Here is a 15,707-nt window from a genome sequence, read left to right on the forward strand (position 1 = left end):
TGTTTAAGAAAGCTTCCTTGTAATGTCCTGTAAGTACAACAGAATGTCTCCATTCAAGATACTTCACAAAAAGACTCTTTGGCCATGTCTACACTTTCCGGGGATCAACGCTGCTGTGATCAATGCAGTGGGGGGTCGATTTAGCAGGGCTAGTTAAAACCCACTGAATCGACCACAGAGCGCTCTCCGGTTGACTCTGGTACTCACCTTAATCTTCTCATTCTGGTGAAATCGATGGGAGAACATCTCCCGGCAACTCAGCACAGTATAGACACCGCAGTAAGTTGACCTAAGCTACGTTGACTCCAGCTACGTTATTCATGTAGCTGGAGTAACGTAACTTAGGTTGACTTAACACAGTAGTGTAGACAAGGCCTTAAATTCAAACCTGTGAAATATTCCCCCCCAACATTTTGTTTTGCATCATTTTAACATTTATATAAATGGAATCACAAAATATAGGAAACAGGAAGTTAAATTTACTCGTTAAAAAGCAAAATACACTTATTAATAAAATAAAAAATCTTGTTTTCTGTATAGTCCCCTCTCTTCTCTATACCTTGGTGTTTTAAGATGGAGATGGTTCTTTATATTAAAAACATTTTTTTGTCTGTCATGTTAAGATTGGCTAAAGAATTACAGGTGGTATGGCCTTCAGTCTGTAGTCTTCTATCAGAGATTTTATACCTTCAGTTTTACATGTCATCCTGAACTTACTATTATGTGTGATCAGCTGAAGATCCTAGAGTACTTTTTGCGGGCATTAGGGGTGTGTTAGGCCCAATGTCCTCGATAAGTGCCAATTTGCAGAATTCCATTCTGGTCACTTTATATGCACCCTGTTTCTACTCCTGGGTACAAAATGTAGTGGTTCTTCCCCGGAATAGCTGCCACATTGCACCCCAGAGGTAACTGCATTTTACTTATGGATGGGTTGGTTCCTCTGTATATGCAAGCACATTTGTAAAAATGCTCGTGGGGTTCTTCACTATTGTTAATCTACTTTAAAAGTCCATATCAGGAACCGTTACATAACTATTATGAGGCAGTTGTTGTTCGCGTACCAATTTGTAATAAAATGAAAGAATCGGTAAAAATCCTCTTAATTTTTAATGCAATAAATTAATTCTAAATGTTTAATATTTATTGTCATGACAGAATTCAATCTGTTACTTATTTTAGTACAAACAAGTATCAGAGGGGTAGCCGTGTTAGTCTGGATCGGTAAAAAGCAACAGAGATTCCTGTGGCACCTTTGCGTGCGTCTGACGAAGTGGGTATTCACCCACGAAAGCTTATGCTCCAATACATCTGTTAGTCTTAAAGGTGCCACAGGACTCTCTGTTGTTTAGTACAAACAGTGCTTCTGATAATATAAACAGCTACATAAACAATTATTTACTATTAATTTATTGTCCCAAGGCCTGAGTTGTATGAATGCTTGTGTTACAACTGTCAGAGCAGATGTGCAAGAAGAAAAATACGTGATGGAATCAATACCAGGCCCCGGGATATCCCAAAGCGGTTTTATGTACAAGAAAGCAATCAACTGTTGCCACTATACCCCCTATTATGGGAGTGGTTCTCATTTGTAGTGTGTGTGCTTTGCTACCTTTCTAATTTAGATTTAAATATTGACTTCCTTAAAATCCTCTAAACCTTAATGAGGGAATGGAGGAAACTTAGTATATATAACTTTTGGGTGAATTATGGGTACATGTTCAAACTTATCTCATCCTGCACTGAGTCTCTCTCTTTTTTCAGGGAAGCCTACATTTTCAAATGTGACTATTCATTTTGGGTGCCTTCATTTTTGAGTGCCCAACTTCAGACAATTTAGAGGGCCCTGGTTTTCAGTAGCTGAGTTTTTCAGCACTTTCTGGAAACCAGGGTCCTTTAAGTTGTCCCAGTTTGGGCACCCAAAAATGGAGGTACCCAGAAATCAGTAGTTGCATTTGAAAATGTGAACTGTAGCATATACTTGTAGCAAATAATAGACTAAAAGAAATACACTTAAATTAAGGCAACCTTTATTATATTTTTTGTTATAAAATAGGTGCAATAAGTGAGTAATTTGCTGTCATCTGTTTTCTGTCACTAAATGTACTTGATTGAAAACAGTCTCCTTATTTTGTATGTTTCATCTGCTCATTTTGCTGCTTATTTCCCACCTTAAGGGTAAACAGTGGGAGGAGCAGATGAGCTATTATAAATAGGCTGTTCTCATTTAAAAGTCATTTAAAATAAAAGAAGAAAATACTGAAATATGCAGTTTATAGAACAAAAATTATGGAAGGTAGGAAAAATTGCAGAAAAACTTGAACATAATTGAATAAGATTTTGCATTCACAATTTTTTTAGATTGAGGGAGGAAGACAAACCACTCAACCCTGATATGAAATTGAAACAATAAATTGGTGTCAGATATCCTCAGGTGCTAAATTTCTGCTTCTGTATACCTGGAACAAAAATAAAACAATTTTTATATATTTGTAATACGAGCTAAGTCAGGAAATAATCTTCAAAATTGGGTACCTAAAAGTAAAAGCCTAAATCTATAGAATCATATGAGACTTATAAATGCTTTAGTACTTCTGAACAGAAGGCAACTTTTATTTAGGTGCCTGAATACAGCTTTGTGTGGCTTAATTATGGCACTAAAATTTGATAGTTTTGTTTTCTCTATTTTATTTTTCACAAGGTAGCTATTTCCTCTTTTTTCCATTGTTTCTACCTTTAGGTGAAATTTGAGTATTAATTGTGATGTCTTCATGAAATGTAACGTAAAATTGGATGTTCTACAGAAGTAGATAATTTAAATGTATGGATATATACATGACTTTAATTGCCATCTCACATTAATATCTACCTCTCAAAGCTTAAGAAATAATTATTTTTGGTTAAATGATTCTAACACAATAGACCCAAAAGTGACATCAAATATTTCAGCTTTATGTTAAATTTAGGAAGACGGTTCTGTCTAAAAATACAATCACATTTCTTCAACCCATTGTAGTATTTTTGTTTTTTAAGGTACCAGTATTTTTTGCAAATTAAACAAGACATTCTTACTGGAAGGTAAGCCTCTTTTATTATGCTGAACGATATATACAATTTATGACCAGTTTGCAGAGATTAAAAGATACATTATTTAATTTTTAGCAATGAATAATTTTACATAAAGATTATGAGCTCTATAATATTTGCTGAAAAACTGATAAAATAGTTTCTTTTAGAGTACTTACAAATGGAAATACTTACAATAAAAACGTCTGTGAAAAACTTGTGCTTTACTTTTCATATTAATTAAATTAAAATGATCTGTGTATGGTAAATTAATTAAATCAGAAGATTTTCAAAATGATCATAATTCACATCAGGTGTATCACTTTTTTTTTTTTAATTATAGATTGCCCTGTCCTTATAATACTGCTGCTCTTTTGGCTTCCTACGCTGTTCAATGTAAGTATAATTGCTAACTAGGTATGAGTACATAGATTATTTCAAATTATGCCTTCTATTTTTCATTACCATAAGTTAATGAATAGTAATAAGCATACACAAATGGATTTGTGTGATGAGATATACCTAAATCTGTACAAAAACAGTGGTATTTTTTCCATCAGTGAGGAAAGGTAAACCTTTTTCTTTCATGCATTTCATGGTATTTTCACTGAAGTGGTCATGAAATTGTTTTACTAGTGAGCTCCCAACTTTCCATTTCCTCTTTATACTAATGTCTAAAGATATAGTATTGCTTTTTGTAAATCTCTATAGGCTCTAAAATGTAATAGGTTACTTCCTCAATAATGAAACTAAAGCTGTTTTTAGATTTACATATTTCTTACTGTGAACATCCAAAAGTGTGTGGAACAGGGAGTTCTGGTAGTATCTAGCCGAATAGTTCCAGTTTACATAACTTATAAACACAGTTGCCAATTTTAAACAAGATCGCAAAGCTGTAAAGTCTTGGATGGTGAAGTTTTAGGTCCTTTCTTTTTTTCTGTTTCTTTTATAAAACCTGGGCAATTATATGGAAAACTACCACGATATGTAGTTAAGTATTTGAAAATCAGAAAATGATGAAAATCAAGATTTTAAAGTTACCTTAATTCTGACCCTGGTGCTTTTCTACTATTTTAGATACTTATATTTGGTATCTTTTATAATACTCCTTGCCAGGCAAACGTTCCATTAAAGTGTTTGTGAAAAGTACAAAGCTAAGCCTATTTTATGACATATAAAGTATATAGCTTAGATTAGTAATGAAACTTGCAGGAATATTTGGCCTAATTATGTGTCCAGCCAAGTTAGCTTTGTACTTAAATGCCTTCTCATATGAGTTGCTCTTAAAAAAGGCTGGGCTTCTGGTTGAAATAAAATATATAGTAAAAGAATGCTGTCAGAATTATTAAGATACATACCTTAGAAAAGGTCTTACCATGTAAATCATGACAATGAAATAAGTCAAGTGAAAAGAATAAAAAAAAAAAATAGAAAATGTATACAGTAACGTTGTAGTTATGTTCCTGAAAAATGTGACTTAAAGTGAAACGGTGTTAAGCGAATCCAGTTTCCCCATAGGAATTAATGTAAATAGCGGGGGGTTAGGTTCCAGGGAAACTTTTTTTTGCCAGACAAAAGGCATTATATACATTTTAAACAATTTTAAACAAGCAATTTAATACAGATATTAAACAGGCTGTCAGCCCCCCTATCAGATCCCCTACATCCCCCCTCCCCAGTGCCTCCTGCCTGCCGGCGGACCCAATGGATCAGCACCTTCCCCCTGCTCCCCCTGCCTCCTGCCCGTGGCAATCAGCTGGGGGGCGGTAAACAAACCAGCCTGGTCGCGTGCCAAAGGTTGCCGATCCTTGGTTTAATATGTTTCACAAATTATCATGTAATCTGACTGTATTGTAATGACTACTTTTTATTTCAGAAGGTTGAAAAAGCTACTGGGGGGAAGCTGTTCTAGACTTGATTTTAACAAATAGGGAGGATCTCATTGAGAATTTGAAAGTAGAAGGCAGCTTGGGTGAAAGTGATCATGAAATCATAGAGTTTGAAATTCTAAGGAAGGGAGGAAGGGAGTACAGCAAAATAGAGACAATGGATTTCAGGAAGGCGGATTTTGGTAAGTTCAGAGAGCTGATAGGTAAGGTCCCATGGGAATCAAGACTGAGGGGAAAAACAACTGAGGAGAGTTGGCAGTTTTTCAAAGGGACACTATTAAGGGCCCAAAAGCAAGCTATTCCGCTGGTTAGGAAAGATAGAAAATGTGGCAAAAGACCACCTTGGCTTAACCACAAGATCTTGTATGATCTAAAAAATAAGAAGGAGTCAAATAAAAAATGGAAACTAGGACAGATTACAAACGATGAATATAGGCAAACAACACAGGAATGCAGGGGCAAGATTAGAAAGGCAAAGGCACAAAATGAGCTCAAACTGGCTACGGGAATAAAGGGAAACAAGAAGGCTTTCTATCAATACATTAGAAGCATGCCTAACCTAGTGAATGCTAATGGGAAGGGGGTAGGTTTAGCAGATAAAATAAAAAAAGAACAAGTTAAAAATCACTTAGAAAAGTTAGATGCCTGCAAGTCACCAGGGTCTGATGAACTGCATCCTAGAATACTCAAGGAGCTAATAGAGGAGGTATCTGAGCCTCTAGCTATTATCTTTGGAAAATCACGGGAGACTCAGGAAACTACAGACCAGTTAGTTTAACTTCTGTGCCAGGGAAGATAATGGAGCAAGTAATTAAGGAAATCATCTGCAAACACTTGGAAGGTGGTAAGGTGATAGGGAATAGACAGCATGAATTTGTAAAGAACAAATCGTGTCAAACCAATCTGATAGCTTTCTTTGATAGGATAACAAGCCTTGTGGATAAGGGAGAAGCTGTGGATGTGGTATACCTAGACTTTAGTAAGGCATTTGATACGGTCTCGCATGATATTCTTATTGATAAACTAGGCAAATACAATTTAGATGGGGCTACTATAAGGTGGGTGCATAACTGGCTGGATAACCGTACTCAGAGAGTTGTTGTTAATGGTTCCCAATCCTGCTGGAAAGGCATAACAAGTGGGGTTCCGCAGGGGTCTGTTTTGGGACCGGCTCTGTTCAATATCTTCATTAACAACTTAGATATTGGCATAGAAAGTACGCTTATTAAGTACTTAACTGGGAGGGATTGCAACTGCTTTGGAGGACAGGGTCATAATTCAAAATGATCTGGACAAATTGGAGAAATGGTCTGAGGTAAACAGGATGAAGGATGGTGGCAGCGGACCAGAGCTAAGCTGGTAGTTAAGCTTAGAAGTTTTCATGCAGGCCCCTACATTTGTACCCTAAAGTTCAGAGTGGGGCTACAGCCCTAAATGCAAAGTGCTCCACTTAGGAAGGAACAATCAGTTTCACACATACAGAGTGGGAAGAGACTATCTAGGAAGGAGTACGGCAGAAAGGGATCTAGGGGTTATAGTTGACCACAAGCTAAATATGAGTCAACAGTGTGATGCTGTTGCAAAAAAAACAAACGTGATTCTGGGATGTATTAACAGGTGTGTTGTGAGCAAGACACGAGAAGTTATTCTTCCGCTTTACTCTGCGCTGGTTAGGCCTCAACTGGAGTATTGTGTCCAGTTCTGGGCACCGCATTTCAAGAAAGATGTGGAGAAATTGGAGAGGGTCCAGAGAAGAGCAACAAGAATGATTAAAGGTCTTGAGAACATGACCTATGAAGGAAGGCTGAAAGAATTGGGTTTGTTTAGTTTGGAAAAGAGAAGACTGAGAGGGGACATGATAGCAGTTTTCAGGTATCTAAAAGGGTGTCATAAAAAGGAGGGAGAAAACTTGTTCACCTTAGCCTCTAAACTGCAGCAAGGGAGGTTTAGGTTGGACATTAGGAAAAAGTTCCTAACTGTCAGGGTGGTTAAACACTGTAATAAACTGCCTAGGGAGGTTGTGGAATCTCCATCTCTGGAGATATTTAAGAGTAGGTTAGATAAATGTCTATCTGGGATGGTCTAGACAGTATTTGGTCGTGCCATGAGGGCAGGGGACTGGACTCGATGACCTCTCGAGGTCCCTTCCAGTCCTAGAATCTATGAATGTGCCTGTTGTAACCTTCATGCAAGTTAAGGGCTGAGTTCCCTGTAAGCTGCACGTCTGGGCGGCCGCCCAGCAGACTATCAAGGGCTGCGCCGTTCAGGTGTCCCTTCCCCCACTGCTGTGTGGGGGCTGTTTCTGCCCTCTGCCTTGGAGCTGCTCCTGGGAGCTTCCTGCTTGCTGTGCAAAGCGGGGCTGGGGGAGGGGAGAAGGGTGCTGATGTCAGGGTGTCCCCTGCCCCCCCTCACTCCCCTGTACCCCATCTCAACAGAGCGGGGGTGGAGGGACACGACAGGGCTCAGGACAAATGGAGCTTGCTGGCAGCTGCTGCTGTGTCTGAACTTGCTGATCTACTTAAAAGGGCAGCATGCTTAAAGTGGGGTCAGCGTACTTAAAGAGGCAACATGTGTCTCTCTTTGTCACACACGCTGTGCGTCTCTGACACACATACACAGTCTTTCACACTCACCTTGCAACACATACTTGTGGTGTTGTTGTTACTTCTTGATACTTCTTTCAAAGTGTGTTATTTTAGTTTTTTGACTGGTGTATGCATTTCATAATTTTTATTTCTCTCTTACTCTTAAATTTAATTCTTTAAGTAGTGAGTTCTAACATGTCTAACCTGTCCTGGCTGGAGTAATTATCCCTATGGTAATTTTTTTAAAAGGTATATTATATCTAGATTTTTGGTTTCTACTGGTGGCGCACATCTGCATATTACCTCGATATGGTGCACATAACAAAATTCATTCTGCACATGGATGGAAAAAATTAGAGGGAACATTGGTTCAGGGGGTCTTTGTCTAACTAGCTGGAAGAAAAGGGGTGTTGACCATCTCCAGGTTCCCTTACAGCAGATGGGGACATGGGGGAAAGTTTACAGGGATGGATAGGAAGGGCATGAAGCAGTTGTGGGGCCAAGTCAGGAGAAGGAAACTGCATTCCTCTTCCTGCTCACTGGAGGAGTGTGTGTGTATGTGTGTGTGGAGGGGGGGGGAGGCGGTATTTATACCCCATGTAGCCTCAGAAGGCCTTCTTCCAGGATCAGGCTAAGTTAGGTTTGCACATGCAATCCTACTGTTGACATTGCCTGATATTTGAATGCTTAAAAGTACAACCTTAATGTTCTCCATTATGTTTGTATGTGAGATTTTATGGTCCCAGAGGCTTTAGCATATGGGACACTTTATAAATATGTATACACAATAGCTATAAGTAGGGCCCTACCAAATTCATGGTCCATTATGGTCAATTTCACGGCCATAGGATTTGAAAATTGGTAAATTTCACGTTTTCAGATGTTTAAATCTGAAATTTCACTGTGTTGTAACCATGGGAGTCCGGACCCAAAGGGGGATTGTGTGGGGTGGTCGCAAACGTGTTGTAGGAAGGTAATGGGATTGCTACTCTCACTTCTGTGCAGCCTTCAGAGCTGAACTCTGAAGGCAGCAACCGCAGAGCTTCCTGCAGCCGCAGGAGGTTTCCGGAGGTGGAGGTGGGTCTGATCTGTCCTCCTCCCTCTCTTCCCCCCACCCCCCGAGCAGCTGTGCAGGAGATGGATAAGTCCTGTCCCTTCCCTGCCCAGCCGGAGCTAGGAGCCTCCTTTGCTGGTGCACTCCCAGCAGCACAGGGAAGATGGGACACAGCTCCACAAGTCTCCAGTTGCAGGAACCTCTGGGGCTCCTGCCCAGTCCAAGAGCATCCTGCAGCAGGGGGAGGCACCCAGATATAGGTCTGGTCACCCCCCTCCAGAGCAGCTGTGCAGGAAATGGACAAGTCCTGCCCCTCCACTGCCCAACCAGAGCTAGGAGTCCCCTTTGCTGGGGCACTCCTAGGAACAAGGGGACATCAGATTTCATGAGGAAGGGCTTATTTCACGGTCCATGACGTGTTTTTCATGGCTGTGAAATTGGTAGGGCCCTAGCTATAAGGAAATAGAACAGGGACAGTCTTTAACTAAATGTGCTGCTTCTCCAAAACAATAAATCAGTTACAAGATCTGAAGTTGGTTTTTAAAACTGGTTTTCAGTACTGTCCAATTATAGTCATGCTCTCAAAGCCTAACTTTTTAGCAATCCTACCCATTTTGTTTGTTAAAATTGGTCATAGATCTTAGATTTAATAATGCAGGAGCTGTTATCTTAATTAATGTGATAAAATTATAAAACATCATTTGAAAAATTGTGATAAATTTCTATAATTCTGATTTTCAATTGTTTGAATAAACTGATATATGAGCTGACATAAAAATAAGCAATTTTTTTGTGTTTTTGGAAATACCTCGGCAAGAATGCATTAGGTTATTTTTGCAAATCTTATATTCTAGAGGATCAAATTATAACAGGTTTTGGAAAGATTGAAAAAGTGAGTCCTCATAATGAAATGAAAACATGGACACACACAAACAGTATTTGATTACAGAAATACCCTGGAGCAACAAAATTCTGCTTATTTAGAGTTAATCATTATATAGGTGGTAAGTAAGTTAAGTACATTATAACACGAACATTTCATAAACCATTTTGCCAAGCCAGCACCTTTTTGTCATTCAAGTCCTTTTTAAAAACTACTTCAGTGATACCGACTGAGCTTATAACTCATGTTAAGGAAACAAGGTGAATTCAAACTTCTGTCGTCTTTGTCTGTTCTAGATCATAAGGTGTTTGGGTCCAGATCTGTGTTAAACTTTGGGTATTATACAGTGATGAATATGTTGTTTGCACTAAACAAGTAATAATCTTTCCCTTCAATCTCTTAGCCGAATTGGGAGACTACAACCATTCAGAAAACTTGCCAGGCTACCTCTCAGACTACTCTTTCATCCCTAGCCAGCCTCAAGACTTTGAAAAAGAAATAGCAAAATTACATCATCAGCATATGTAAGAATTTACAGAAAAAATTATTCTTATTTTATAATATCACTGTCTACAGATGCTGTGCCTTTGTAGAAATATTGCCTGAATAAACTTAATAGGTGATTTTTTACAATGCAGTATTTTTACATGTCTTTATATAAAGTATTGCTGCAGTTTGGAGAAGAGGGAAGATTCAGAATGAGTGTGCTAATCTTTAAATTACTTTGAAAAAAGGATATATATGAGACTTTTTTTCTATAGTAGTGTGTGAATTTTTATAGGAAATTTTGGTTTCTTTAAGAAAAGTCTTCAGTCATTCATAATGATCTGCCTGCATAAGGTTTCTGTGTATGTTGCCTTTACCAGCAACAGGGAATTACTGTAGAAGTGTGTGTGTGTATATATTTAGAAATATATTAAAGAGGAGCTCTGTGAACTTCAAAAGCATGTCTCTCCAGCAACTGAAGTTGGTTCAATAAAAGATATTATCTCAACTATATTGTCTCGCTCATATCCTGGGACCAAGATGGCTACAATAACACTGCAAATAAGTATGGAAGATATCAAATTTTGCCATTTAAAATGGAACCATCACAACATAGAGAAGGAGGAAGCCAGACTGAACAGTGACATTCACTTCCTGAGCAGATTCAACAAACAAAACATAATTTCCAGAGGATTCACCAGAAAAACACTGCAGAAAAATGTCAGAAAAATGGAGGAACCATCTCCTGAACTTTACATATTCCAGAAGGGACCACTTCAAACAAAAAATCATCACATGCTCCCACACACTGGAGGAAAAAAATCAGGAAACCCCAAATAACAAACAAAAAAAATCTGATGACAGCCAACAACACCAAAACAAAAAGTGGAACCAACTATAACAACTTCACAACCAACACCACCATCTCTGGGAGAAACCAAGATACCATAACCTATCACATGGACATTAAACAACACCCCAACATCATCAACCTATCAAGACTACTTCTAATCTATACGGTAGTATCTGTACTCTCCAAGGGACTGAATTTCTGCCCCACCACAGAACCTGATACCGTACTAACATATGGAGAATGAGAAGAATTCTTTTGATAACTCTTCCTCAAGGAATTATTTCACAACAAAGACGACAACACCCACAACTACCACACTTCCGTTGACAATCATAAGAAAAGGTAATCATCTGACTGCACACAGACACACACACAGCAGAAGAAACCACATACTTGATCATTACATTGATTACTTTCAGAGAAAAATTGACTGAACTCCCCAACAAATATTATATCCACACAATCTTTCTACCATCTAGAGGATTGCTGTACAGTCGCTGAAATCCAACCATCAAATAGTGAACACACCAGTAGACAAAGGAGGCGCCATCATAGTCGCTAATCATAATGACTACATCATTGAGGCCAACAGACGACTCTCTGACACCACCTAGCATAAAAAACACAATTCACACAGGAATTTAAAGATACTATCAACTCCTTCCCCAGTCAACTCCAAGAAAAACTCTATAACCTCATCAACCCCTCCTCTCCCACCCCAGTAACCATCTACATGCTTCCCAAAATGCACAAAAAAGGGAACCCAGACAGACCCATCATATCTGGCCATGACACTTTCACAGAAGAAATATCAGGACTCATAGAAACCATCCTCGAACCATTCAGCTTGCAAAACGCAGTTTCCTCCAAGACACTGCCAACTTCCTCCAAAAACTCCACAACATTAACGGCCTCCCTCAGAATGCCATCCATGCCACCACAGATGTCACCTTCCTACACACCAACATCTGTCACCATGATAGCATCACTGCCGTTACATTTAACAAACACTTTATCCAAACCATGGGTACTAGGTGGCTCCCCAGTATGCCAGCCTCTTCATGGGCCATCCCAAGGAAGTATTTCAGGGAAAATGCACCACAAAACTAGTGATATGCCTGAGATACATCAATGATATTTTCATCTTCTGGACAGATGACCTAAATTCCTTGATAGATTTCTCCCACAACTTCAAAAGCCATTCTAGAACACTCCCACACCAGCATCAACTTCCTGGATACCACAATCAACTTCAACAGTGGAACCCTCCAAACAGCTCTATACAAGAAACTTACAGATCACCACTCTTACACACTCCACCAATCCAGCAACCATCACAGACATACAAAGGCATCTGTTATCTGTGGTGAGGCACTCAGATACTACAGAATTTGCTCTGAAGGCAAAGTCTGGGATACACAGCTAAACACACTTAAAACCGCCTTCACTAAACAAGGGCACACCACCAGAGAAGTAGATCACATCATGAAATAGGCCACTCAAATACTACGGGAGGATTTGCTTCAACACAGAAATAAATACCGCATTGACCGCACACCCTTAGTTGTCATTTACCATCCGACATTGGAACCCATATAGGATATCATCAAACAATTACAACTCATATTTGTCTGCATCCTGAAAGAGATCTTTCCTGAACCCCCTATTCTGGCCTTCAATGAACCCCCCAACCTTTAAGCAAGCTCCCTGCAGCAGCCGCCAACAGAACAGATGCAAAAGCTGCAGACATATCTCCACAGCTGTGATGATCATTGCCCCCCCACAACACACCTTTCAAGATTCATGGGTCTTGCACGTGCCCATCACTGTGTGATGCACCTCATCCAGTGTGTCAAATATCCCAACAACAGCAGTGTTGGCGAAACCAGACAATTCCTATACTCTTGAATGAACTCTCACAGTAAAATGATAAAAAACCAAAAACACGCTATCACCATGGGAAAACACTTTTCACAAAATGACCACTCCATATCGGCCCTCTCAGTACTCGTCCTCAATGGAAACATTCAAAAGGCAAGCGTGGGAAATTAAATTCATAATTCTGTTATACACTAAAAACTATGTACTTAACAGAGAGACTAGTTTTATGGCTCACTACAACAATTTTTAATACATCTTGCTGCCTGCTAACCCTTAATCGACCTCTTCATTTTAAGTGGTATCTTATAGCATGATTTAACCCCTTATGCTTAATAGTTTGTCCCAACTTGTAGTTAGCTCAAACATTCTAGTTACCTTCCCTGTACCAGCAAAAGAGCTCTGCAAAGCTTGAAACCTTTACCTTCCACCAACAGAAGTTGGTCCAACAAGAGATGTTACCTCATTGCCTTGTCTCTCTCTCAGAAGTAGATAAAGCAGTTTTGCAATACATCAGATTTTATCAGTTATATGCAGTTGTATGACTTTCTACTACAGAGCCAAAAGGATATGAAACAAAAAAATCATTGAAAGTAAATATCCTAATTTGTGTAATAATATACAGTTGATAAACTTCCAGTTAAAAAGAGTCTATTAGTATGTTAGGAAATAGGCCCTAAAATGTTTAACAGGGGTTGTACTCCTCTAACACATTTATTTATTACAGATAGGGGATACTGGTGACTTTAGTAACTACCAAAATTGCCAATTAGTGACTGTCTACACTGCTCAGTTTCAGTCAAACATATAGCAAATTAAAAAGGTTGGGGGAATAAGGAAAAACAAACAATTCGAACTCGGTGATTGTACAAATATTAAAACCTAGGGTGGACCCTGCAGAGAAGATATTATTTCAATTCAAAATGTAGTACTAATTGCAAGAACAGTTTCTAGAGACTTCACTGCCAACTCAAAGGTTTTCAGGCCCTTTAAGGCACCTTTCACTGTGCCATTTGAAATAAACATATATATGTGCAGAGTATGTATTGCAGACTTCATTTAATGACATTTTTGTTGTGTGGAGGCAGAACAGGCAGAATTGTGAGTGTACACATGTGGAGACCAATCGACTAATTAACAAATATATGTGAGGAAAGTGCTTGAATCTCTAGCTGCCAAAGTTGTTGCATGACAATCAATGTATATGGTGGAGTCAAGGGGGAGTTACTTTATCAGAAAAAATGAGGTTAAAGTAATGAATTTTTAAAATCTGCTTGAGATGACTAAGGGATCTGGATATTGTACGTACTTTTGGGCTGCTTCGTATTTAACCCATCTTTGTCGTTATAGAGGCTTGTCTCCTGCAGAAGCTGAGTTCAATTATCTCAATACAGCACGTACCTTAGAACTCTATGGAGTTGAATTGCACTATGCAAGAGTAAGTTTGAATGAATTCATACCGTAATATAAAAGTAGATTCATGATATTTTCAGGAACAGTTTAGTATAATTTGAATATAACGTTCAAGGCCCTAATTCAGCAGGGTACTCAGTCATGGGCCTAACTTTCAGCAATTTGAGTAGCCCTTATTTGATTTCATGCTTAACGTTACACAAATGATTAAGTACCTTGCTCAGTCTGAGGCTAAGTAAGGTGAACATCAGGCTGTGCCAGTTATTTGCAACTGTATTGGATAAATGTGCTTGTTGAATGTCTCTTTGGCATTTAGGGAACTTTTGGCTTCTGAAGTTTTTATTTGGCTTCAGTTAATATCCTATTAAACTGAATGGGAAGTTCTCATGTTTACTATCTCACTTAAGTTGCAAGTTCCATAAACCTTTGTATAATTTAATACTGTGAAGGTTACATCATTGCAACCAGGGCAATAATACACTTTTTAAATGGACATTGCAGATTATGGCCAATATCCAAGTGTGTATCTAAGAGTTCATTATCTAAGTTCTTGTCAATATGTTAAAATGCATCATTTGTAAGTAGGTCATCCTTAGGAACAATTTCCCATCTGTCTCTTGAAGCCCCACCAACACAGATTTACATTTTACTTAAAACTATAATCTTCAAACAGCATGGATTCTTCTATTAAAAACAAGTCATGTGTTCTGATTTCTGATCTTAATTCTACATAAAGAAACGTGCTAAATAGGATTTCAAGTATTTACAACTTTTACATTACTTGGATGCACCCAATCCTTGCTTATACACATGTTGGGATATAGCAGGCATTTGATAGAGTGCAGAAACATTTTTAGCAAAGTATGGTTTGAAATAGCAAAAGTCTTATTTGTACTAGGATCTCCCACCTCCAAACCTAAAACTTAGGTTGACCTAGCTACGTCACTCAGGGATGTAAACAATTTTATGCCCTGTGTGACATAGTTAGGTCGACCTAACCCTCACAATAGATGCAGCTAGGATGATGGAAGAATTCTACGTTCGACCTAGCTGCTGCTTTTCAAGGAGGTAGATTTACTATAGCAATAGAAAAACCCTTTTCATCTCTGTAGTAAGTATCTATGCTATATCTGCATAGCTGCAGCACTACACACGTGCCACTGTAGCGATTGTAGTGTAGACAGTGCCCTAAGTACTGAAATTGCAACTTGCTTTCATGTAGGAGTATAAGTTGTTAGTTGAGTTTACTGTTGGATTGTTACCAAGTCAGTTTACTGAGCCTGTGATTCATAATCATCTGTGTTTGGATACATTGTGTAATATGTTTCTTTTAGGTAATTTTCACTACTACAACTACTTCCAATAAGTTACCTTATATTTCAAGGCTATTTAAGCAGATAATTCCATTAGAAGACAAGAATGGGAGTATCTGTGTAAAACTGAAAAAAGATGGATTCTTCCAGAGAATGGATTACCTCAGTTTAAATTACTAAATCAATATTAAAAGTGTCATACTCTAAAAAGGATAGTGGACCTATGAGACAAACTGCAGGAATGTGCACTTTCCCTTTAGAGCCTGCCATAGCAGCTAAGAATCTTG

General features: G+C 38.5%; 1 protein-coding gene across 4 annotated transcripts in view; it reads left to right on the plus strand.

Moving 5' to 3' along the window:
• PTPN4 (protein tyrosine phosphatase non-receptor type 4) overlaps positions 1-15,707 on the plus strand; it is a 214,436-nt gene that overhangs the window by 85,222 nt on the left and 113,507 nt on the right. For all 4 annotated transcript variants that reach the window (XM_034785419.1, XM_034785420.1, XM_034785421.1 and 1 more), the window contains 4 exons: positions 3,034-3,078; positions 3,410-3,462; positions 9,881-10,001; positions 14,045-14,132. In XM_034785419.1, coding sequence (XP_034641310.1) covers positions 3,034-3,078; positions 3,410-3,462; positions 9,881-10,001; positions 14,045-14,132 — 307 coding nt within the window. The remainder of the gene's footprint in view (positions 1-3,033; positions 3,079-3,409; positions 3,463-9,880; positions 10,002-14,044; positions 14,133-15,707) is intronic.

This window comes from Trachemys scripta, chromosome 11 (assembly GCF_013100865.1).
Source record: "Trachemys scripta elegans isolate TJP31775 chromosome 11, CAS_Tse_1.0, whole genome shotgun sequence".
Lineage (NCBI taxonomy): Eukaryota > Metazoa > Chordata > Testudines > Emydidae > Trachemys > Trachemys scripta.